The sequence below is a fragment of the Danio aesculapii genome, chromosome 11, assembly GCF_903798145.1.
Source record: "Danio aesculapii chromosome 11, fDanAes4.1, whole genome shotgun sequence".
NCBI lineage: Eukaryota > Metazoa > Chordata > Actinopteri > Cypriniformes > Danionidae > Danio > Danio aesculapii.
The window spans coordinates 16,897,836-16,925,335 of NC_079445.1; the positions used below are offsets into that span (position 1 = coordinate 16,897,836).

Genomic DNA, 27,500 nt, shown 5'->3' on the forward strand with positions numbered 1-27,500 from the left:
TTTTTTTCTCAGTTTCTCAGATGTTGTGAAATTACAGTAACATCTAATTTGATCCGAACATCCACCCCACCATCACAGATCTAACTTTGATTGACGAGGAAACTATCAATCATGATAAACAGATCAATCCAGAAAAGGACAATGCATCTACAAATTCAATATCCCCTTCCCCACAAGCCATTCCAAACACTCCTAGCATACATACACTATAGGAAATGCTAAGCTTAAGTCCCCCAGCCCCCCTTTTTACACACCATCCAGTGACACGCCTTGGTTTCAAAAAACACATTAAAGCAGTCCTCCACCATTCAGGCTTCCCACCAGATTCATACTCCAGTCAGATTGGAGCCGCCACCACAGTTGCACTAAAGGGCTATCTCAAAAAACATACAAACAATAGGAAGGTGGTCTTCCGATACCTTCAAATCTTACATTCGACTCAGCCACAGTCATCTAAAGGAAGCCCAAAGGACCCTCACCAGCAGACACCTTAAACCTAGCGGCCAAAGGCACGAGCCTAATCCAGGGATAAGACAAGACACAGCCATCCCGGCTCCCAGAGGGCGGAGGAGCTACTCAGCCACCCAAGGCGCGGCGACGCACCCAGCCCTAACCCTGCTTTCTTCCTTCTGGCTCTGAGTCGCACTCAGCTTTCTCTCCCTATTCACTCACCCAACTCCAGCAGGAGTTTTTCCCGCCCAGGCCCCCCCTGTCACCCCCGCCCCCCCTGGCTGCTGCCACAGAAGTCTTCACCACCCCTCCACCTTTCCCTGACTTCTGTAGGACCCTGCCCCCCCATGGCTCTGACTCCCGCAGGAGTGTTACCCCGAGCTTCAGTTCCCGCAGGAATCATCTCACAGCCCTCCCCCAACCATAGCTTTTACTATTATAGGTCATTTTAACATTGACATATAATATAGCTTTATTTTTGCTCTCTGTTTGATTTTATTTATAAATTCATATATATATGCACCCACGCATATAAATATTAATTTATATATAGCGCTGCCACCACCACGCTCTGTTCCCGCAGGAACACCCCCAGAGCACCAATTCTGCCCGTCACCCTCCAGCAGGAGTCTTCACCTCCCCCTCATCTCTCCCGACTCCTACTGGAGCTGGCCAAAATAGCTCAACCAACCCCGAGCTGTGACACGAGCACGAGTCACGTCACCGACCCTCCCCGGCCCTAGCTTATTTTATTTTCTTATACTTTTATTTTACACATTTACCTTTCATTTATTTTATTTCATTTATATATATGTATATATATATACACCCACGCATATAAATATACATTTATATATAGTGCCGTCACCCTCAAGCTCTAACTCCTGCAGGAGTGGTCCCGAGCATCGACCCCGCAGGGTCATCGCCCAACTGCCATTCACCCTTCAGCTGGGGCCTTCACCTGCCCTTCCTCTTCCGACTCCAGCTGGAGATGGCACATACAGCTCTATCTCCGCAGGAGTGTCCAGGAGCTTCGACTCCCGCAGGAGTCCAAAAAAAAATCGCCCCCCCCCCCCCCCCCCAAGGCACTAGATTACCCCATTATATATTTATACATCTATATATTTTCATATATACATATATATTTATATATAGCGCTGCCACCTCCCAGCTCTATCTCCGCAAGGAGTGTTCCTTGAGCAATTCACTCCTTTGGTGTCCATTCCCCACCCCAGCCCCCTTCACCCCCTTATCCAGCTGAAGTCCTCACTTCCCCTTCCCCATTTTTAACTACTCCAGCAGGATTCCTGTCCATCCCATGGCTCTAACCCCGCAGGGGTCTCCCCGAGTCTCTACTCCCGCAGGAGTATTCATAGCCCACGCCAACCCTGCTCGGGCTCCCGCAGGAGTCTGTATCACCCTTTGCTCCCACAGAGCCCCCTTACCTTTCTTTCTGTAAAACCACTATATCCAGCAGCCGGATATAGCCTTCCAAGCCTTTTGGGGAGTTTCTTCGAATACACGGCTGCTGTCCCGAGTCTCCTGCATTTGGGGAGCTCTCGAGAACCACCTGATCTCGTACTCCCCTCATATGCTCTATGGACCAGGTGGGAGCCCTGGGCTCACCTATCTCCGAGCTCAGGGTTCTCTCCCGGGACAGCATGCCAAACAAAGTGTGAACTCTTGAAGTGAAGTTTTCAAACTAATTTCGAGAGGAGCACGTGATATGATTGACTGCAGCTGGCCACTCATCTACATTCACTAGTTAGCCAATCAGATTAACCCCAACTCACTATAAGTAGCCTAGCTAGAACTACTCTCTTATCTTCGTTTTCCGAAGAAACCCCCCATCCACCCCTTTCCTCCTTTTGCTTTTACCACGGGAGCTCTCGAGAACCACCTGATCTCGTACTCACCTCATATGCTCTATGGACCAGGCGGGAGCCCTGGGCTCACCTATCTCCGAGCTCAGGGTTCTCTCCCGGGACAGCATGCCAAACTTGCTAACAGTTGTCAGCAATATCTAAGTGTGAACTCTTGAAGGGGCCGAATGGCTGAGCATCCCATGTTCAACTTATCCCATTCATTTTCACAGGTGTTTCGTGGACAGCACCCGATTGGCCCCAAACTGACATATATGTTGCACCCCGGGGCCCTGGGGCAAGCCACAGAGTTCCGCGGTTGCAGTGGCTAATTTGCTTCAAAAAGCCACCCATGACCACAAACTACCTATGGAGTTTCCATTGAATAAGTTGAAGGTGGGACAAGGCCCTACAGGGGGTAAAAGGTCACAGGACCCCTAACTTTGGCACAGAGTACCGCCGCCATAGAGCTCTATAGGATCCCACAGGTTCTTCTCTACATCACAGTGGTGTTTTCATTACTCAAAAATTCTGGAAAGAACCTTCTGTCAATGTGAATCCAGGCCTGACATTGGTCTGCTGTAATTGGGGTTTCTTACATACAGTACAGTAGTGTCAAATATGTAAACATTGTCTGTAAAAGTGCTAGATGGAACAAAGAAACCATAAATATGGAATAAGGATTAATAAAGATGAAATCTATAGAAAATGACATCATTACTACAGAGGATGACCCAACTGGACTTCAGTTGGGTCATCCTCTATGGTAATGATGTCATTTGATCTATCCTGAAACTTTCATCATCTAAACATGTAATAATGTACATCAGTTTTCATGCAAGAGTAATGCAACAGTTATTTGTCATTTTGAGTGCTTGTATCAGTTGATAATAACATCATGTTAAGTAAATGAATACGTATTTATTTCAAATGTAATGTTTGAGTTTGATGTTTGATGATCAATTTGATGTTTAATTGTATTATATTGAAAAGGTGATCTTAGTTCAATGAACAAAGTATCTTTGACCTGTGTTTTGCAAAAACATACAATTTTGGCAATAGTTTTGAATTTTGTGTCTAGAGTTTTGAAAATTGATGCAGAGTTCTGAAATTTGTGGCAAAACAATTGTAAAAATGCATTTTAAGACTCAAACATAACACAGAGCTTCCATCATCGATAGCTCTTCTGCTGCCTCAGTCACTGCCTCCCTGTTGCAGCACTTGCAAGCTAGTATATAAAGAAAAGGACGTGAATATAAAGTGCATTACTGTTGATAACAGATATAGTCTGTAAGAAATGTCTGTAAAATCTACAGTGAAAACCTGTTAAATGATTAACAGCTCATTTCAGTACAAACATACGGAAATTAACTGTAACAAATCTAACCTTTGTTTTCGGAGAAACTAATCAGAGTGTCTGAAATCAATCCCATCACCATACACCTCATTCACTAGTCCCTAAATTAGTAAATTAGTTTAGTCCACTAGACAGAGAGTGAATGACCACAAATAAGTGAATTGTTGAACACTGCTGTTAACATGCACAATCACTGATGGACACAACCAGAAATAAAACTACAGACACAGCCTCACACCAAACCAACTGAATTACAACAGAGGATTAAATAACTCCATTAAATAACAGCATTAGCAGCTTCACTGATTACAGTTTGAGTTCAATTCTCTCATATCTGCAAGAATATTTGATAATTACAGAGATTTATATTTTTATTGAAAATGTTTGATTTGACCTCACCATCATGGAGATCAGAGGCTGCATTAGTTGAGCTCTTTAACCTTTTCTCTTACTGATATAACTGTGTTTCTGTAACTTGTCAGCTATAGCAAGAAAAGTGATGAAACGTTAAGATACTTAGTGCAGAGTTGATTTCATAAGTCACAAAAAAATTCAAATTAATTTCATTAATTTATGCGATGTTATTTGGGACAGTATACAGCTTCCAGAAGGGTCAACAATAATTATGAAGGAATTAATGTTTAGAGTTTTATGCAGAAAACCTTGAAAGCTCATTTAAGGAGAAGGGTGATTCTGCACAACTGGAGTGGCTGCACTTTCAGGATCGTACGTTTAGGACCGCATCTTTAGGACCCTAGTTTTTTGTGACATCGCCACCTGCCGGATTAGATCATAGATGCTCTAATAAGATGGACGATATGGATGGCAAGAATAATGTGAGTACCGATTTCTATTAGGTTTATTTTAAACTGTAAAAGTAGGTGTTTATTTAGTACTGTTACTGTTTTATACTGTGCAAAGTTTATGCAAAAATGCCCGATTAACTCGCACGATTTACCTCAAGGGGAAAGTTATGTTACGCGACGATTTTTTTTCCAGAAGAAGAAAATCTAATAATTATAAGTGTGGAGAAGTTTACACAGCTAAATTGAGAGCTGCTAACTGTGAACCAATTATCCCATGAATTGGGAATTCTTTTTCTAATTGTATTAAATATTACGATGTTCTCAATTCGTGGCCATGGTTTAATGAAACTGTTGATTTAATGGCGTGTTGACTTAACGGCTAATCATTATAAAAAGTACGTTGATGTGTGAGATGTTTCAGATTTACCTATATTTTTCTGTAATAGTGTGAAAACATCTTCTACTCATTGTTTTATCACATTAGCTAAGTATAAATCTGCAGGCCTTGACCATATAGAGTCTTATTATCATGTATTATGTCTACACATGTTAATATCTGTTTATTGTGTAGGCATGTTAATATCTATCTACCTGGCCGATATGAAGTGATGGTAAATATATTGAAAACAAACTATAGGAATATTTTCATTGAGGTTATCTCAAACTGTGGGTAACACTTTACAAAAATGGCATACTATAAATTAATAAGCATCAACAAATGGTTAATTTATTATTTTATTATTTGTTTAGCATTAAATCTACATTAATGGACATAGTTAAGCAGTTTATAAATACAGTTACAAATGCTAGCTGTATTCTTGAATTAATAGCACCTCTATAATTTGCTTGCTTGTTTTTTTTTTTTTTTTGTGATTTGTTAATTATTATGTTTCATTTCATTATTTTTGTTTTATTAAAAAATGAAGATCTACAAGATCTACAAATCATAAATATTCCACACTTTAGATTAGGTTACAAAACTAGGAAGTTGAGCTAATACCAGATGTATTAATTTACAGAGTAACTTACTCTATGCCTGAAAATAAGATGTATACATGTTCATTAATCACTTAAGCACCAATTACTCTTAAATAACTGGTATGTAAATAATGCAATACTTCATTATTGAAAAAAGAATCGCTAACAAAGTATGAAATACAATTATTCAGCACATTATAAATAAAGAATACAGCATCTATAGCTGTATTTAATTTACATAATGTCTGTTAATGTAGATTTAATGCTTAGCAAATGATGAACTAACTATTTGTTAATTCTTAAGAAATTATTAATAGTATGCACTTATTTAATTACCAAATACACTAACCATTAGGCTCTCTCTTTTTCAAGATGCATATAACGATCCAACAAGGGAGATCCTTGCCTGAATTGAAGAGATGCGCCACATGCTGTATGGACTTTCACTGCCCATTCTGTAGCTCAGGTTTTTTCCAGTCAGCAAAGTTGAGCAAAGTCAGAAACCATTTAGAAAGCCATTTCAGTCTTGCAGTTTTCCATGAAGGTAAAACTTTCAAACATTCTCTCCTGAAATGGAAGTCCATTTTCTATTTGAGTAATTAATCTAAATAAGTGTCTTTCTGATTTGTTTTAAAAACTCTCTCTCTCTCTCTCTCCTCTCTCTCTCTCTCTCTATATATATATATATATATTATATATATATATATATATATATATATAATATATATATGTGTGTGTGTGTGTGTGTATGTATGTATATGTGAATCAAATTTGGGAGTATACATAATGTACACATTTAACCAATTGTTACATGTTCTTGTGAAGGGTATACCATTCACAGATGTGGGTTAAATTGCCGACCACAATTGCATTACCACTGCATCCACTGCCAGTTAACGGTATTGCGTAAACCAGACTTCATTAAACACCTGTCTTTGTGCAAGTGGAAGCACCCTGGCATAACCACCACCAACCCATCTCCAACAACAGCAACCACCACCGACCCATCTCCAACAACAGCAACCACCACCAACCAAGCTCCAACAACAGCAACCACCACAACCAAGCTCCACAACAGCAACCACCACCAACCCAGCTCCAACAACCGCAACCACCACCAACCCAGCTTTAACAACCGCAACCACCACCAACCCAGCTTTAAAACAGCAACCACCACCACCCAGCTCCAACAACCGCAACCACCACCAACCCAGCTTTAACAACCGCAACCACCACCAACCCAGCCCAACAACCGCAACCACCACCATGCCATATCCAGACGCTACAACCACCCCAAGTGGACAGATACAAAGAGTCTGTAAAAGGAAATACTGAAGAAAAAATGTCCCATATGCCAAGTTCAAATGCACAAAACAAATTTGAAGAGGCACATAGAAAGGAAGCACACAGTCAAACAAAAGGACATCACAGCAACATCCCACCTGCTGAATGAATGTATCGATCAGGAAAATGGAATTTATTGTGTCCACAAGTCATTTCATGGTGCCAGCATACCTCTACATGTCCAAAATAAAATATGGGGTGAAAATCAACATGTTTCCTGTGAATCCACTGAGTGCCAGGTTAACATGGAGTTGGCATGGAGGAGTGGGTTAAAGGCATATCAGTGCACACATATTAAATCAATAACATACTGTTCATCTTATGCTTCCTCTCTGCTTAGTGACATTACACTTACTGAGATGGTGAACAGCAAATGGTTTGGTGAGGATAAAAAGAAGGTTTGCCTTGATCGGCAAAACCTTGCCAAAAGCAATCACGTACCTCTGTCTGTGCACTGCAAAACTGGAACCCCTCAGTCAGTGAAATACATTTCTATATATGAGCCTACAATTTCATATTTCAGTCGACTTGGAAGAGTCATGGTGTCATATGACACCAAAAAAAATTCATGGCACTGTCCATGTCAGAAGACAAGGAGGTCATGCATACACAAATATATTGCCAAATGGCACTTGTTTCAGACAAACCCTGAGCTGTTTAGTAAAGTGCGGAGCACTGAGGAAGGGAATTTCTTACATCAGCAGGAGACGACAACAGATGGAGTGAAGCCGATCATCAGGGTGACACACTGTATCCACCAAAAGATAAGGAAAGTTAAAAATCATGGTTCAGTATATTCTGAAGAAAAAAAAAGTTACCTCCAGTTCTTCCTGAAGAGATACGTCTTCCATCAGTGGAAAAAGAATATCCAAGGCATCTAATCCCAGAGGAGATGATGTGCCAGCACTGCCCTGGCAATGTACCTTTGGGTGACCCAATCCTTATTACGCAAAAGGCGAAAATCCTCACCAGCTCACGCATTGTTCAGGGTAGGTCTGTGATATAGATTCTGTATTATTAATCAGTTAATTCATTAACTAATTTATTAATTTTTGAAATATTTGTATTTCTAGATGTGTCTACCTACTGTAAGTCTTGTCATCAATGTGGAACCTACTTTCGGTACCAAGAATGGAAAGAAGGCATACACAATTTTAATGATCAAGTACTTCTTGACCTCCCTTTATGCGTAACAATAAGAAATATGCTACAGGTAGTTTTGGGGGAAATTTATTGGGGGACAATTACAGCTATAATTAACAGAGTATCAGGGTTTTCATTATTATGTTTTTATCTTAGGTCCATACTGCTGTCAGCAGAGTGGTAGAATATTTGGAAAGAACTACAGGTGTACAGTTTCCCTCAGCTGATGCTGTTCTGCAAGGATATCTTCACTTTGAAGCTCTTACAGAACAATTATCAGTATTCTTGTGTGAACTGTGGGACAATCCACCAGTTGTAATCATGGACCTCCATAAGAAGGGGGCCTTCCATTTGTCAGGTAAGGATAGTTTTATTGAAAGAGTGAAGTTAACATCTGCTATTAATTTTCACCTAGTGTATGGTTTTAATTTCTGCACAGGTTTGACATTTGTGTAATGTTGCTACTTTCTTTAGTTAGTGACCTTGCACTGCCTCCAGAGGACTTCCAAGGAGAGGTTGACATGCACAATTTTTGGGAGGCACTTTCAGTGGAGAGGATTGGTAGAGGATTTGTCACAAGTATACAAGACAAGCAATAATTCCTATTTATGGAAATAAAAGTGACTGTGCAAATGACAATGCAAATCAAGTAGCATAATTTGAGATCCACAACATGTTTATAAATGTAATCTTAAGCTGTTTAACATTATTTCTTCTTTGATGTGATTTTCAACAAAGGTCAACAAAAAAAATCCATTTGTAGTCCCACCAAGTTTCCACTTTTGGGCCGCATGGATAGGAAGCAAGACACGTCGATCAATTGTGTCCTTAATACAGAGTATAAAAAAGTTCGTCCGCCAAAACCGGCTGAGGTCTCTGAGATAACAGTAACAGAAGATCGCCTCAGAGAGGAACTGTACAGGCAAAAGGTATGTATTAGATTTTCTTTTTTTTAGGAGTCATTATTTTCATTGAAAACATGCCTCCTCATATATGTAATTTGTTTACTTTATAGATTCATGTGGTTAGGAAATTATGTAAGGAGTGTGGGTTAGATTCATCAGGATCACGAGCTGACCTCCTTCTGAGGTTGTCCTGTGAAATGAAGTCAAGGCAGACATACGACAAGATTTTTCAAAAGATCTGGGCTGCTTCAGGTACGGTAATTTGTTATGTGTGTGTTACTTTGTGAAAGTTTTGCCACTTGGGTCGAATAGCTTCCACAGCTGGTAGTTTTTAATTATTTGAAATTAATTTTTTTTAATAGTTTTATTTAATATACCTCTGTGAGGATGAACATTGGTTAACTTTTTCCCATCGCAGGTGGTTGGGCTGTTATTTTGTGCCCGTGCGGCATTGTGTACAGCATCAAATGTAACATTCGTGCAGAAAGCCCACGTGACTTTGCAGACATGTTGCTTCCTGGAAGCACATGCCAAATGTCGTCATATATGACTTTGCACGTGGGTTAGCAACCCACATGAACCTTAGAGAACCAGAAAGTTTGCCTTTCAAGCCATTTGAAGGACGGTTAAGAGCACCAACTCCAGACAACATAGCCAAAGCCAAAGATGGGAAACTGAAGGTCTCATTGCCTTGGCTAGATTGTAAAAAAATATCCCAGACACTGAAGGTCATCCAATAACCGGTTCAGCAGAACATTATGCTCTGTATGACCGGTTCCATGAGGACAATACAAAAGATCCTCGTGATGTCCTGCGGAAACTTGACCTGGTCCCACAACTCGCGGGAAAAGTGAACAGTCAAGTTGCAGAACAGCTATTTTCCAGAATGAAGAAAAACAATTACTTTTTAAACATGGCTTTACCATCGACTCATCTGTTCTTATGAGAAATATCATACATCATCATAACATGCACAGAAATGAACAACGACTAGGCAACATAAAAAGGGCTTTTGAAAATGATGTCACAATGAACAGGCACAGCCAGGCAGTGTTGGGTAATTATTTATTTATTTATTTATTTATTTTATGTATTAAATACAATTGTAAGTGCAGAACATTTATTGTTCAATTTGATTGTATGATTTAATTTTCAGCAAATGCACTGTCATCTGAGAAGGTATCCACTGTTCCAATGAACAATGATGAAGCAACTGGTGAGTAATGTTCTAATTTTATGAGTTTGCAATTTTGAACATAGACAGATATATGTGAATGGCACTACTTATAATTTTCTGTTTTAGTTTCAGAAGAGCCAGTGCCCAAGAAAGCATTCTTTGGCACTCCCAATGCAGCTCCCAAGATGCTTAAACCATCGTCCCTTGCTACACATCCCTAATGGCACCAGTCCATCGTCCCTCGATGCATCGTCTCTCACTGCACCCAGGCCATCATCCCTTGCTGCATCGCCCCTCACTGCACCCAGGCCCTCATCCCTCACTGCATCGCCCCTCACTGCACCCAGGCCATCATCCCTCACTGCATCGTCCCTCACTCCACCCAGGCCATTAGCACTCCTTGACTTCACAGCACCGTGTAAGCCCTGGGAAGAACTAAATACCATCCAAGACAAATTGGTAAGTTAGATTTTAATAATAAAATGTAAACCATCAGAAAGCAAGAATATCCATAAATTGTATTCTTGTAAGCCACACACATGCTCAACATGTAGTCCTTTTTCATATCTTGCTGTAGAAAACACACTGTTAAAATGAGTTTTACTCCCATAGTAATAATTATTTTTTCCAGCTCAGCTATGTTCTGGATATGAGACTGCCTGGAGCAGAAATTATTATAAAGATGGGTCTACATGTCTCACCCGTGAAGCCTTTTGGAGCCTGGGGCTGCAAAGAGACATGGATTCTGAGGTTAGTAGTGAGAAATTTGTTAAAATTAGGAGGGGGAAAGCCATGATTGTATTTATTATGATTCATTTATATTTGCATTGATTTTATTGATTCATTTATTTTTTGGCAGATTGGTAATGCCTGTTTCAGATTGATTTATGAAGCAGCTCAGCAGCATGTAAGTAATATGTATATACAAAAGATCAAAAGCATAAATTAATTATAATGCATTTTACTGCATTATTCATATTATTGCCTATTTTAAATGGATTCTTTTTTTTGAAATAGGGAAAAGACATATATATAGAGAACATGTACGTAGTTCCTACATGGAAGCGTACACCAAAAAATATGTCTACCAACTTTCCAGTGAGTATGCGGAAAATAATATATTTATGTCACAAAAATGTAGATTTGTATAACGACAAGGCATTTCATTAATATTAGGAGGATGTTGATATGAAAGACTTGTTGGTGTTTCCAGCATGGACGAACTCAAATGGGCCAGAACACTTCGTTCTCTGTGTAAGGAATTGGGACTGTTACAAGATACCAGATAGTAAATTTAGTAGTAATTATGTATCTTATATTCCAACAGAGTGAATTCCAGCTGTACTCTTTGTCCTAATGACTTTTAAATTTTGCTTATCTGTTGTTCAAATACCACAATATAGATCATGAAGCCACTCATGAGAGAGATCATCTTTTTAGACTCCCAGTATGCAATACATGAGTCTGGATTTGGTGATGCTGAGTACAGAGTCATTTTTAGGTTCACAAATGAGTACAGTTTGACATGTTCATACAACAATTTACACTTTGCCTACGTTCCTATAGGCTGTACTGATCTGATATATTTTGCCTACGTTCATATAGGCTTTACTGGTATATTGTGCCTACGTTCCTATAGGCTGTACTGGTATTTTGCCTACGTTCATATAGGCTTTACTGGTACTGGTATATGTGCCTACGTTCCTATAGGCTGTACTGGTATATTTTGCCTACGTTCCTATAGGCTTTACTGGTATATTGTGCCTACGTTCCTATAGGCTTTACTGGTATATTGTGCCTACGTTCCTATAGGCTGTACTGGTATATTTTGCCTACGTTCATATAGGCTTTACTGGTATATTGTGCCTACGTTCCTATAGGCTGTACTGGTATATTGTGCCTACGTTCCTATAGGCTTTACTGGTATATTTTGCCTACGTTCATATAGGCTGTACTGGTATATTTTGCCTACGTTCCTATAGGCTTTACTGGTATATTTTGCCTACGTTCCTATAGGCTGTACTGGTATATTTTGCCTACGTTCCTATAGGCTTTACTGGTATATTTTGCCTACGTTCCTATAGGCTTACTGGTATATTTTGCCTACGTTCCTATAGGCTTTACTGGTATTTTTTGCCTACGTTCCTATAGGCTGTACTGATATTCACAGCCTGCGTTCTTATCCTTTTCTTTTCTTTTTTGTAGAAATCTTGCACAACAAATTGACCCTGGAAACTGGACTGAGAAGACTGGACATGTTGCTGGGACTAAACAAATGGCTATTTCAAACAAATATTACTACAAGAGATAGACAGTGGCTTTCATCTGTATCTTTTTTTTTTTTGTTACTTTTAGGGCTTGCCACGCCAGAGCTGTAGTAATGACTGTGGGGTTTTTATGCTTATGGTGAGGTCTAAGGTTTTTAACTAAGTATAAACAAGCCTTTGTCAACACTGTGAATAAAAGCTTTTCCATCTTTTCTATTGCAGTATACCCTTTGCTCTGTGACCGGTGTGGCAATTGAATTCCAGGAGGTAAGTTTATTTAAAGGAGCAGTGTCCAAACGGTCCTGGAGGTCCGGTGTCCTGCAGATTTTAGCTCCAACTTGCCTCAACACACCTGTAAAGATGTTTCTAGAAAGCCTAGCAAGAGCTTGATTTGTTAGCCCAGGCATGTTTTATTGTGGTTGGAACTAAAATTTGCATGACACTGGCCCTCCAGGACTAAGTTTGGACACCCCTGATTTAGAGAAAATGTTAGAAGAAATTTCTCACTTTAAATGTTTGTTTGCATACTCTTCATCTTGAAGAAAATGGACACATCATGAATTAAAGATTTTCCCCATCACTTTGACACATCTTTCAGATGGACATGCCTTCAATTCGAAAGTGGTGGTGTCTTCTTCTGATGGAGCGCTTCAAAATAGAAGGGTATGGCACCTCTGAAACACTTTTGAAAAAAATTTAATGTGCTGTTTTCCATTTTTATATATATATATATATTGGATGTTATCATATGTGTTTGCTGGATAATGTTTAATAAAGTATAATGACTATCAGTCATCATCATCATAAGATAAATAGGAAATATTTGCAATAGTTGTTTCATGCTATATGCAGCTGTAAGGTAATGTAGTGTAGGGAAAAGCTATGCAGTATTTTAGATTAATCTTGTTATTTTTCAAAGATATGGCCAGCGGTTTGCCTTCTGGACCGATGAGGCAAGAAACTTGCTCCACGGACAACTTCAGCCAGTGTACAGGGTGCCAAAAAGTGTGCTATTTCTGAGAAAGTCCCACTTCCCATTCAGGCTGTTGAAGTCCGCACAACAGAGGAAAAAAGAATTGTGGACTTTATTGTAAAGTTAAAGGGGTCTGAGGAGCATTTGACGGTACTTCACCGATCTTCACATTTATCCATCTTTGTCTTTAGTGTAATACGTTTCTCTAAATAATTGTTTTTATACCATTGTTTGCCCATAGGGTGTACTCAACGGGAAGCCCTCTAAATGGTTGCATAAGCAAGCATCTTTCCAGGTGCCTGTCTACATAGACAGTGAGGAAGAGCAAGATATCCCTTTGCTTATCTTAAAGACGTACTGCACAGGACACCAACAAAACTGAGGTTTACAGATGAAGTGCAGCTTATCTGTGATGTTCTTTTTCCAGAGGTATGCCAGACCAAATAATGCACTTACAAAATCTACTGTATATAAATTGCATGCTGGGTGTTACTCATTTATCGACCCATGTATAATGATATTTGCTGTTCAGTGGTGGTATATTAGTTCATTTTAAATGAATCATTTTTTCATAGGCCATCATACATGCTCTGGGGGTCTTGAGGGGTTTGTCTTTAGATGATGCTGAGCAGGTCTACCTTTCTGGCACAAAATATCATTACAGGTCAGAATATGATTTATTTTGACACAATGCTCAGAGAAACTTTTTGTTACTGATATTTACATTAACCCATCAGTGCTTGTTCTCTATTTCAGTGAAGTAGAAGAATTTAATCGAAAAATTGACAATTGAGGAAAGAAGGGGTACCATTCAATAGGTGGGTATTGCTATTATATACCTAAAAATTTGCAGTTGGGTGTACTTTTTGTTTCTCCAAACAGTGCATAAGTTTAAACCAGAAACATATATTACAGTTAAACATGGTAAAATATATTTTTTTATTACTTATAATAAATATTATTCTAAATTTAATTGCATAACAAATGGTTCAACTTTTGAATTCATATACATGATTTTACATATATATATATTTCTCTCTCCCACTCTCATTCACAGGAGCTAAAGGAATGCTGCTTTTTGTGCTGTTGTGTGTGGATGTTTAATTAAATGTACATTCTTGAATATATCCTCTGTCATGTCTCTCCACATCCTTTACAATCTGGTTTTAAATTAGTAACTGCATATGCTGACTACATTTGATTTCAATGTATTTGTCCTGATACTGAGCTAATTAGTTTAATCCAAGGGGATTCATCCATATACAGTATTTTTCAAGAAATGCAAGTTATTTAAGGCACTCATTTTTTCATTTGTGTAAAGTTAAGAAACATTTTTAATTTCTTTTTTTATCTGTAAATTCATTTGTTTTAATTTAAAATTGTTACTCACAACAGGTGTTTCACACTTTAACTTCTGGTACGTTTTACATCAAAAAGCACAATTTGAAAAAAAAAAAAGCTCCTAAAAGTCTCCGCTATATCATCCAATCAGGTAGGTGGCGCTGGGAATCCAGTCCTGCAACTGAAGTTTTCACTATATAATTAAATTCGGTAGGTGGCGTTGTTAAATATGGTCCTAGAAATGCAGTTCACCGTGCCATCCAATCCAGTAGGTGGCGCTGCAGAAAAGAAATGCGGTCCTAGTAATGCAGTTTTACAATGTCATCCAATCCAGTAGGTGGCGCTGCCGAAAAGAAATGCGGTCCTAGAAATGCAGTTTTACAATGTCATCCAATCCAGTAGTGGCGATGTCACAAAAAACTAGGGTCCTAAAGATGTGGTCCTAAACGTACGATCCTGAAAGTGCAGCCACTCCAGTTGTGCAGGATCATACTATTGTCCATGTCAGACTACTGTTCCACACTCCAGTCCAGCAGGAGGCGGTAAAGCACATGTAAGTTTGACAACCGCCAAAATATTGAAGTATAAGATAAGCGTCAAAGAACTCACATCGTGTTCCTGCTGCACAAGAGCGTGTACTTCTGCAGGTAAGTTTAATACTTCTACATTACGCTTATTTGTGGAGATGATGAAGGGGTTTATATGTGTATAAGCGTGTTTATAAGCGTGAGTTAGAGGACTGACTGCTCCTGAACTCAAAGCCTCAAACACCGATTAAACTCGGTCCAAACACGGTCATTTGAACAATATTATGGGTTATTCTTATCCTTTGAAAGTGTTTGTGCTCTTCTATATCAGGTTTACTCGATAATTTCACATCATTCAGCACAAAATAAACTTTAAACAGAGTCGCGAAATCGAAAGTGAAAGCAGAGCTTCAATAAACAGAAGAATGCGGATGATCCTTAAACTGCATTTAACTGGTAACGTTTTAGCACTAACTAACTACTAACTAAGCTAATAAATAATTAAAATAATAAGTTAATAGTTGTCTAAAGCAGAAGTTATTGTGACAGACACATACATATCAAATTATCAAATCTGAAAATCTGAGGTAGATCAGGGGTTAAACCAATTGCATTAATGCTAATCAGTATAAAATATATATATGAGCAATTCCGTGCAAATGTCAACTGTAAAAAGGTCATTTTTCAGTTTATGCACATTTAAAATAGGTGTTGTACAACAATCATGTTGTCTTTGATTTAGAAGAAAATGTGTGGCGTATTTAGTGAGTCGCGCCACCGCGAATCAGTTCAGTTCAGAATCAACCGAATGAAGCAATCGTCCGCGAATCAGTTCAGTTCAGAATCAACCGAATGATATTTCGAAAGTGAATCAGTTCAGGAGCGGCGATGCGAAAGCAGAGGTCCTACAATCTCATCTGTAACGGCGCAAAACAGTAGATTATCGTCTCGTTCTGTAGCACCTTCTCTTTGTGAACTGCAGAAGAGTGTATTATTATCTGGATTGACAGCGGATGGGTTTTAATGATGCTTATACGCGGGGCTGAAGTCTCGCTCGTGACGATCCTTGAAAGTGCGTCATTGAGAAGCGTAAGTTTCACTCGACAATATCTTACATTACACTACTATGATTGTCTGTTATTTGTGTTTAATTGATGTACAACTGCTCAATTATTGATGTAATGTTTGAGTATTTACTGATGTCTGCATTACTATAATCTACATGCATATTGTATGGCTATAACTCAGCACATTTGTAGTGCTGCTGGTGTCCGCCCTTACAAAAATAGCCAACAGGAATCCTGCAGGATTTTCAGTTTTTCTGCAGGAACCTGCTGGTATCCTGTAGGAATTATGAAATCCTGCAAGACAAAATGTACAGGCAATTCCTACAGGTTTTAGAATCATGCAGAACTTTTTACAGGATTCATGAAGGATTTTTTTTCCTTCTGCAGTATAGCTGCTGTCCTGCAGGAATGATAAAATCCTGTAGGACACACTGACGATATGTGCAGGGATTTCTTACAGGTTTTACAATGGATCCAAGCAAGTGACAAATCCTGCAGGATTTATAATTATTTGCTATTATTTGTTATTTGCTGTAATTGGAATGAAAGAAAGAAATTCTGTCACTTGCTGTTGGTAGCAATACAGTATGAGTTCTAACAGATAAACAATACAATAAACAAACAAAAAATAAATAAATAAAAGTATACTAATAGATTGTAGGCAATTATAAAAATCAACTATTACTCTAAACCATCAAATTATGCATTAATGCAAACAAACAAGCTCTTCACTTTTTGTTTTATTTCTATACTTTTTTTATTTCATTTATTAAAATGTTAATCCAGCGATCTATTTTAATTCAACTCTCATCTGTTTGGTTGGGTGCAAAAAAAAAAAAATGTAAGACCTGTCCGTGAGGTAGACACATGTTGAACGTATGTCTGTGCATTTTATGAGTTCAACAGAGTCTGTCTATCGCTCTTTCTTTTAAAATGTTTGTTGCTGTTTTCCCTGATTCTCTGTCTTTTTCACCTGAGCAACCTATTTTATTCTCTGTCCATTGCCTTTTTGGAACTGGAACTGGTGCCTTCCTTTAAGTACACTTTTTATTCCATTTTTATCCTTTAAAAGAAGCAGGTTAGTGTTATTGTTAGTGTGATTGGTAAACATAATGTGTTTTCTGCTATGTTACAGTAAATTTAATTAGTAAATTATTATAAACATTTATTAAACATTTTAAATGAAATATATAAATGCAAAATTGAAATTAGATAATCCATTGCTGTCAATAATGTATGTCTATATTATACAAGTATAATAATTACAATATTTTCAGTTAATAATGACTACTACTAATGTATGTGTGTGTGTGTGTATGTGTGTGTATGTGTGTGTGTGTGTGTGTGTGTGTGTAATATTTGGCAAAATGGACGACTTGAGTAGACACATTAATACAAACATTCTTCCCTTACAAAAATAGCCTACAGGAAGTCAGCATTGATTGCTATAAAGTGTGATGTTCTCAGTATATTGTCATCTCCAGGTGATGGTCAGCGGCTGATTGTTTCCTGAAAGCTCTGCTAATGTCTGCATTGGTGTTTTAGCTGCAGTATGGCAGAGGAGCGAGTAAAGGACTCTCTCTCAGAGAAACACAGGTATTGACTCTGTTTTACATCATTATTTCAACACTTTCTCTGAAGAACAAAGACCAACAACAATGCACTTATTTGTGTTGCTATTGCCTGATCAAATGATGGACAAAGCTTCAGTTTAACTTCAGGAAATGTGTTTAGATCAGTCTAGATTACAGACAGCTTGATCTGGTGTCATCTTTACCAGAGCTCAATATGTGTCATGTTTACCCATGATTCCTGTGTAGCAGACTTGATCAGACAGACCTTCAGTCAACAATTAGTTTGTGCTGAATTAAACTACACAAACTCATAAAACTCTTGTAAAGGAGACTAAAGTTTGTCCTGCAGTTTATTCCTCTGGTGTGTTTGTGTCTTCAGTGTGAGATCAGGATCATGTGTGTCTCTGAAGAGTGACCAGTCTAAAGAGTGGAATCCACCAAAGTTCAGTGAGAAAACACTATCATCTGTCCAAAGGTATTTAGTGTTTTACATTATTGCTCACACATGTACTGTTTCAGTATTCATCAGGACATTTTAATTATATTTACACAACACTTTAAAGGCACAGTATGTAAGAAACACAAGAACAGTGTTATATAATTTTCTTTAATTTTTCTGTCTTCATTCATACTCCCGATAAGGACAGATATCTGACCATTAAACATTATCTACAGTTTGTAACTTTAAATAATGCATCTAAATCTCTGGTAGTAAAATATCCTCTTTGTCATATAAAGTTGACAATGCAAATTCAGCCACCGTAATATTTGAGATATGTATCATAAACGTCTTGACTTCTGAAACTCACTCTTCGGGGGCCTACCAGCAAGCTCTCTGAGACGTTTACAGTACATTCTGCTGCACGGGTTTTAACAAATACTTCCTCGTGCCACCATATCACTCCTGTACTTCAGCAACTTCACTGGCTTCCTGTTAATTTTAAGACTGGTTTTAACATATAAAGCAGTGCATGGGCTAGCACCTGACTATATCTGTGACCTGGTAACTCTGGCCACTCCCACCCGCAGTCGTCATTCTTCATCTGGACTGTTGTTGTATCTGCCACGCTGTAAACTGAAGACTATGGGTGGTCGTGCTTTTTCATACAGTGCGCTTAAGCTATGGAATGGCCTACCCATCAGCATCAGGAATGCTGTTTCTCTGGAATGTTAAGAAACTTCTAAGTCTCACCTTTATATTGTTGCTTTTAACTGAGATTGATTATTTTTGTTAATTTATCATCCAATTGTATTGAATCGTTCATATTTTATTGTTTTATTGTGGTCTTGTTAACTGTTTTTATTGTTCTGCTTTGTTTGGCTTGTATGCCTGTTAGCGCTTTGGGTCTGAGAAAAGCGCACTCTAAATAAAATGTGTTATTATTATTATCTGTTCGACACTTTTAAAGGTTTTAATGAGTAATTTTCAATATTGGGAGGGTTAGCCTAATGAAAGTGATCTTACACCAAACCCCTGTTAGCCACATTTCCAACTATTATTAGACCTGTTTAATATAGGCTGATATAAATGTAATGAAATTGACAAATCGCATTAAAACCTTAGTTTTTCCTTCTTAAACTATAAACAGAAATAAAAAAACCCGAGCTAAATGAACACAACCTTACAATACAGTACTAGTTAGAGTATTTGGCAAGATTAAGGACAGTTATGAGCAAATAATGAACAGTTTAGAGAGTGACACAAGTAAGGCTTCTTTAACTCCACTGAACACTTGAACTAATCTAACACACATTCAGCTGGTACAGGAAGAGGCAATACAAGTGAAGAATAAAGGTATAGCACTAACAGATAATTAATCATTCATAATTCCCTATGAGCTAATTGTGTTACAAAGAGACAATCAGGAGCACAGGGGCTGATGGGAAATGAAGTCCAGGAAGATAAAACCCTGTGCCCTCTAGTGTTCATAAGAGAGACTCCAGCAGGTTGTGAAGATCCGTTTCCTCTGGTGTGTTTGTGTCTTCAGTGTGAGATCAGGATCATGCGTGTCCAGCTCTGTGTCTCTCAAGAGTGACTGGTCTAAAGCTGATCCACCAAATTTCAGAGAGAAAACCATCATCTGCCATCAGGTAATTAGTGTTTTACATTATTCTTCACACATGGACTGTTTTGAACATATTATATGAACCAACACTTTAGTAAAGAGAGTCATTCCTGAATGACTTGGTGGCTCATTAAAACATTTACAGACACGTGGTGGCAGATTTAGTGTCTTACTCAGAGTATTTTCAGTAAGTCAAATTTTATATTTCCATGTCAATTTAAAACACACACATATATCCACAGCTACTTTCTGAGGTCTTTCAGTCCTGAACTCCACAATGACATGTGTTTTGTGTGTGATTTCTCATCTACATTTAATATGTGACACAGCATATAGTATGTATGAGTGTTTGTCTGTGTGACTGAGTGTGTATGGGTGTTTCCCAGTATTGGGTTGTAGCTTTAAGGGCATCCGCTGTGTAAAACGTATGCTGGAATAGTTGGTGGTTCATTCTGCTGTGGCAACCCCTGATAAATAATGGACTAAGCCAAAGGCAAATGAATGAATGAATGAATATCTGTCTCTGTTTGCCTCTATTATTACAGTAGTTTTATCTGTTAACAGTGATGAATATGAGTTACCAGATGCAGGAGACGAGACTCACAGGAGACACAAGAGCTTCACAGACAATCTCCAGTGGATCTTTCAGGTTGGAAAAACTCATTTGAGTCATAAAATCACTGAAATAACTCCATGAAACACAGAAATTTTTGTTCAAGACTGTAGAGAACTGAATCATGTAACCTGCATGAACTTGGCCCCCCACCCAACTAAAAACATCTGCAAAATAGTCTTAATTTATGCAAGTCCTGAGAGGTCATGCAATAAAACATATTTTTCTCTTGTTTTCTTGTGATCACAACTTAATTTCTCATTTTGACACAGCAAAAATCTGTTTTTTAGTTATACCAACTTTTCTTTTTGCTTTTATTTCTGTTATTATTTATTACTATTATTATTATTTTAATATTATTTTATTATTTTATTAGTATTATTACTATTATTATTATTTTAATTATTTATTATTATTATTATTATTAATTATTTTATTATTATTATTATTATTATTATTATTATTATTATTATTATTATATTATTATTATATATTTTAATAATAATAATTTTTATTATTATTTTTTTTTATTATAATTTTTTATTATTATTACTATTATTTTTTATTATATTATTACTATTATTATTATTATTACATCTGCAAAATAGTCTTAATTTATGCAAGTCCTGAGAGGTCATGCAATAAAACATATTTTCTCTCTTGTTTTCTTGTGATCACAACTTAATTTCTCATTTTGACACAGCAAAATCTGTTTTTTAGTTATACCAACTTTTTCTTTTTGCTTTTATTTCTGTTATTATTATTATTATTATTATTATTATTACTATTATTATTATTATTATTACTATTATTATTATATATATTTTAATAATAATAATTTTATTATAATTTTTTTTATTATTATAATTTTTTATTATTATTACTATTATTTTTTTATTATTATAATATTATTATTTTTTATTATTATTATATTTTAATAATACTTATTATAATTTTTATTATTATAATTTTTTTATTATTATTATTGCTATTATTTTTTATTATTCTTATTATTATAATTTATATTATTATTATTATTATTTTATTTTTTATTACTATTATTATTTTATTTTATTAATATTATTATTTTATTTTTAGTATTATTATTCTTTATTTATTATTATTATTAGTATTATTATTATTTTTTACTATTATTATAATTTATTATTTATTATTATTATTATTATTCTGTTATTGTTTTTCTGGAATGACCTAATTTTTCTGCCTTTTCAAAGATGTTGCCCTAGACATGCATACCGTAGCATCATATCACATTATCTGCAGGGATTCACTTTTTAAAGTAATAGTAAATCACTTGCAGAAAGGACACATTAAAGCATAAGCAGGATCTTCATCATTCTTCATAATCTAATTCATTCATGCAGCAGCTCATTTTGCGCCATACAGAACTATGCAGTGGCGCAGTAGGGCTGGGTGAAACATCGAAATTAGCATAATATCAGAAGAATTTTGACGATGATGTAAAATCTGTAATTATCACGCATATTGAAAATTTAAAAAAACACTCTTAAAACACTCGTCATGTGATTAGCAGGCTGATGAGCTCAGATGAAGAGTTCTGCTTTGTATTCTTTCATACGGATTAATAAAATAACATGCATTTGTTTTATCAATGAGTTAGCTCCTGAAGATTCAGCTGTTTTCTCTGACATGTTTACCAGTCATGTTGACAGAAGACACAGAAAGAAACGACTCCCTGTCAGTTTTACTCATTTTGAAGAACTTCTAGTTTTGTTATAATTATAAATGTACTAGGTGTCAGTAGGTGACGTATGTATAAATCTGCATATCTGTTAAAATTGTCAGCTGACCCCAGTGGTGTAAAGTAACTGATTACAAATACTCAAGCTACTGCAATTGAGTAGTTTTTCTCAGGAATTGAAATATACCAAGTAGTTTTATAAATGTTTCCTTTTACTTTCCCTTGAGTACATTTTTAATTCTGTATCGGTACTTTTACTCCACTACTTTCCTTCAGCCTGCAGTCACTACTTAATAATTTCTTGTCTATGGGGATTAGAATAATCAGTCCTGTGAATCCAATCAAATCACACATAGAAGGTACATCACATCATAATGGAATTCCTTAAGACATGGGCGATTTATAACTGCAGCAAAACTGTTTGGAAGCATTAAAAGTGTCCAAGATGTCCAAAATCTTTACACACATTGACCAGACACTGTTTAGATGCACATCACTGATGAGAACACCACAGATGTTACTGTCTGATGACCGAAATGACCTTAAAACCCAGCAGGCACAAGACGTTAAATTGACGTTGTACCTCAGCATGGTAGAGGTGTTGTGTTTTGTTTGGAAATGAAAATCGGTTGGCGTCAAAACTCTACATCAGGCCGACGTCAATGTTCAAAATCCAACCTAAAATCAACCAAATATCAATGTCTAATGATGTTACGGCTTGACGATGTGTGGACGTTACCACTATAACGTCTATCTGACGTTGGATTTTGGTTGCGATGCCTGATGAATAAATGTCAGTATTTGACGTCAATATGATGCTGGTTCAAGATGTTGGGTCAACGTTGAATTTTGGTCACTATCCAACACAACCTAAAATCAACGTCATTTAACATTGTTATAGATGATAAAAATAACGTTGTCCTTAGACACTGGCTAGACATTGAATTTTGGTCACCTGACATCACCTGATGTTTTATTTTTTTCAGTGCATCTTGAACAAAAAATGTTTTTGTTTACAATCTTATTTCATTCTATTCAATACAAGTCCTTCCAAAAGAATCTCTTGTCGCCGTCTAATCGTATAAACAATTAAGCCAACAATCATTATTAAAGGGGGCCTATTTTGTGGCAACAACCACAGACAGCCCTAAGTGAGAAGCAGCCATCTGCTATTTGAGTATCTGTACTATACCAGTCAAAGATAATGTCAGAGACTAAGAGGCATTATAATGTTCTGTTTTATGATGCACTTCTGAGTTGTTTACTGTTGGAATATCTAATAAATTCATGTGTGTTCAAATAAAAAAGGAGAGGTTTTTCTTTAATAATATTAGTACTTTATTGGATTGACGTTGGTTTAAGATGTTGGATCGACGTTGGATTTTGGTTCCTTTCCAACACAACCTAAAATCAACCAAATATCATCGTCATTTGATTTGTTCTTTGTGATTAGCTTTTTACAGCGTAATACTCACTACTCTTGAGTGTTTTAAAAAGGCTAGTTTTTACTCATACTTTAAGTAATATTTACCACAGATACTTTTACTTTACTTGCACTACATTTTAAGCAAGTAATGGTACTTTTACTTACTTATGGCTGCTGTAATGGACATTAGTCATGAGTAGGGTTCGGCGATACATCAAATATTAGCGATATTATCAGAATAATTTTGTCGACGATGTAAAATCTTGAAATATCACGCATATTGAATATTTTAAATTCAAGCATGAAACTTTGTCAATAAATCCTCAGAGCTTCCAATATTACGCCCTTTTAAGCATTACCATGTGCACAAGAGACGTGAGTTAGCTCCTGAAGATTCAGCTGTTTTCTCTGATGTTCACCAGTCATGATGACAGAAGACACAGAAAGAGAAACGACTCCCTGTCAGTTTTACTCATTTAATAAGAACTTCTAGTTTTGTTGTAATTATAAATGTACTAGGTGTCAGTGGGTGACGTATGCATAAATTTGCATATCTGCATCTGTTATAATTGTCAGCTGTGTAATGGCTGATGCTTATATAGCCATGTGACAAGGATTGATTAGCCATGAGAAATCTGACTCCTCCCAAACCTATGTTGTGTACAGTAATCTCTCTGACATGATAAACATACAAGTTCAATAACTGCTGCCAAATATTAAACTGATCAAATTTAACAGGAGAAGCAAAGATCTGACTGTACCAGGGAAACACCTCACACTCTCGAGGTCCAGAAGTTGTTTTGAGATAAAGTTGCTAAATAATTTGCAGTTGGTGCTTTGAAATGGCTGAAATACCTGCTCATTGAGAAGAGCAGAAACGGTACAGTACAGACAAGTCAGAGTCTCCAAAATCTCCAGTGACTCCAGAAAAGAAAAGGTTTGTCACTTTTTTGACATCTTGTTACTGGGAAAGTCTGCAAAGCCGTAAATATAGCAACAAAGACACTAAATTAGCAAAACTTTTGACATATGTGTTCATTCATGTGTATTTGATGACTAGTTTAGATTAGGCCTTATCTTAGACGTCTATTAGATTTTCACTGACAGTCCAAATTTAGCAGAGATGTCTGTGTTTCGATGTTATTAAACTCTGGTTTCCACAGCCACAGATGTTGTGTTTCAGACATTTGTCAGGTCCTCAAACTGCTCCTGTGTGTAGGACTAGTCTCTTAAACATCTTACCCAAAGACTGTGTTGTGTTTTGATGTGATTTTTGTTCTTTGTACCTGTGAAATGTCTGAAATCATTCAGCAGTAGTGATATGTACAGGGGGTCACACCGCAACTTCATGCATTTTAGATTTCTAAACATTTCTATCAGGCTATGCACACCGGCGTCGCAAGTCGGTGGCTGTCCACGGTGCCCAGCTACGACTCAGGATTCTGCCACACCACAGAGCACCATCTGATTAGTTTCATTTTAAATGACATCAGGGGTAGATGCGGGTAGATTTCAGCTGCGGGTAAGGCAGTCGCTCTCACTAGCCACTTTGGCTGGTTGGAAATGATTTTTGACTGATAAAATAACGGTGTTTGCACTGAATGAAAGGATGAACTTGCGCGTGCACAGGTGATGCGCGCGACTGTTTAAAAATCGTGCACAATCCCGTTTCCTTTCATGAAGTAACCGTGCCTGGAAACACAACTGGTGCGATTGATTCTCTTTAAATAGACTTGACAAAAGGTGGTGCTGTGCGCCACAGTCCTCCTCTTTTCATAAGCTCCAGATTTTTAAAAATATGTATTTTTGTAAGCAGCAGCGGTTACTGCTTTCACCTTCACTATTCTTTGAACGGATTATTAACAGGCCTAATGTTAACGTGACCATCCTTTCATTATCACACACAGTGTGTTTTCACCTGCTTTCTTTTGCTCACAGTTATTTTTGTTAATATAGGTTAATCATATCTTCTACAATAAGATTGCTTTAATAGGAGATGATTAACTCATTTAGTTAACTGGTGATCTGAGATCTTTAGCCAGGACACAGACTATGCGTTGTTTTACAACATGACAATAATTATTTCTAAAATGTCAAATTTTATAAAAGAAAAGTTTTGTTTAATAAAAAGTGTGTATACATCTATATTTAGCTGTTTTGACACATTATTTAAAATGTATGGCTAAGAAATAATTCTCTGTTTTTGGTGTTGTCAGAGATAAATTAAATAATTCTTGGTAAATGTGTCGCAGCACTGAGGGTGCATCTGGTGTGTGACCCCTTAAGTGTAATGTGCTCAACCTGGCTGGATGTATTTTAGCTGTGTTTATCTGAAAAAACATTTGAATATTCATCAGCTAATCAGAATCGAGCATTCTACAGGCTCTTAATATAATGCATTATTATGTATTTTTGATTATTAAGCAAGTTGTGGATCTACAACTGTGTGTGAATGAATCGTTTGGTTAAATGTTTTTCTCGTTTCTTCAATCATAGAATCTTGAGAGTAAAATGATCAGATTTCTGATGAATGAACTGGAGAAATTTAAGAAAATCTTACAAGAAGAAAACAGTCAAGAGTTTGTAAAGGACTATAATGAGAACAGAAGCAGAATCACAGAAGCAGCTCTTGATCTCACACTCTTCTTCCTGAGAGAGATGAAGCAAGATCAAGCTGCTGATACTCTTGTGGGTAAGAGACTATTGCTAGACCCACACGAATCTGAGGATTTCCACAGAGTTTTAGCCCATCATTGAGTTTATTTTTCACTGTGTAAATGTGTGTACATTTATATTCATTCAGTTATTTAATTTCAGTAATATTGTTGACTATATGAAAATGTTCATGATTTATTTACAGTGCAGTTTGTAAAGTCATATTTTCTGTCCTTTAGTAGATCTGTTATGTAAGAGTCTTGTGCTTTGTTTACCAATTAAGTGGATCTAATTGGATTTGTGTTGTAACATTAAATATTATTTCATAAGTTAAAAAGGTATTCTTTTTTATTTTATATATTAAGTTTTTAGTTATGATACCCCCAAAGTTATGATTCACAAAATCATTCCACAGTAATCTGCAGATATTTTACAAAATTCTCCACAGAAATAGAAAAAAAATGTCAGAAGGTTCAGTCTGGCCCTACTCATGGCGATCTGTCAGACTGTCACTTACAAATAAGTCAAGACTAAAACTCGTTTCTTTCCTCCTGTGTTTAGATAAGCTGTTCTTCATTTATCAGCTTAAATGTAGCCTGAAGAAGAAATATCAAAGTGTGTTTGAAGGAAATGCTCAAGGAGACTCCACACTTCTGAATAACATCTACACAGATCTCTATATCACTCAGGGTGCGAGTGAACAGATCAACACTGAACATGAGATCAGACAGATTGAAGCTGCTTCCAGACGTCATCAGTCACTAGAGATACAGGTTGAATGCAAACATTTGTTTGAAGCACCTGAACAAGACGAGCAGATCAGAACTGTCCTGACAAAAGGAGTTGCTGGCATCGGGAAATCAGTCTCTGTGCAAAAGTTTGTTCTGGATTGGGCTGAAGGGAAAGAAAATCAAGACATCAGCTTCATATTTCCTCTTCCATTCAGAGAGATGAACTTAAAGGAGAAAGAAAGACAAAGTTTAAAAGACCTCATAACTCAGTTTTTCCCAGAGACTAAAGGACTGAACCTTACAAGAAGGACACGATTCAAAGTCCTGTTCATCCTTTATGGATTGGATGAATGTCGTCTTCCTTTGAACTTTGCTGGTAATGAGACGTGTCGTGATGTATCTTCAGCAGTCTCTCTGGATGTTCTCCTGACGAACCTCATCAAGGGAAATCTGCTTCCTTCTGCTCTCATCTGGATCACCAGCAGACCAGCAGCTGCCAGTAAGATTCCTGCTGA

The 27,500-nt window shown here is 37.0% G+C and overlaps 1 protein-coding gene and 2 long non-coding RNA genes across 3 annotated transcripts in view; all 3 read left to right on the forward strand.

Moving 5' to 3' along the window:
• The first annotated feature begins 12,258 nt into the window (after positions 1 to 12,258).
• On the forward strand, positions 12,259 to 13,999 carry LOC130237476 (uncharacterized). Its single transcript, XR_008838547.1, has 6 exons — positions 12,259 to 12,428; positions 12,512 to 12,556; positions 12,888 to 12,952; positions 13,209 to 13,412; positions 13,504 to 13,691; positions 13,838 to 13,999. It is a non-coding gene; the product is annotated as an uncharacterized LOC130237476 (long non-coding RNA).
• Positions 14,000 to 16,021: 2,022 nt separating this feature from the next.
• Positions 16,022 to 18,209, forward strand: LOC130237648 (uncharacterized). Its single transcript, XR_008838563.1, has 3 exons — positions 16,022 to 16,219; positions 17,682 to 17,793; positions 18,151 to 18,209. It is a non-coding gene; the product is annotated as an uncharacterized LOC130237648 (long non-coding RNA).
• A 2,133-nt stretch (positions 18,210 to 20,342) lies between these two features.
• LOC130237814 (NLR family CARD domain-containing protein 3-like) overlaps positions 20,343 to 27,500 on the forward strand; it is a 23,906-nt gene continuing 16,748 nt past the window's right edge. Inside the window, 3 exon segments of the mRNA XM_056468838.1 lie at positions 20,343 to 20,486; positions 26,096 to 26,291; positions 26,816 to 27,500. The exon segment at positions 26,816 to 27,500 is cut by the window's right edge and continues 1,128 nt beyond it. Coding sequence (XP_056324813.1) covers positions 20,343 to 20,486; positions 26,096 to 26,291; positions 26,816 to 27,500 — 1,025 coding nt within the window.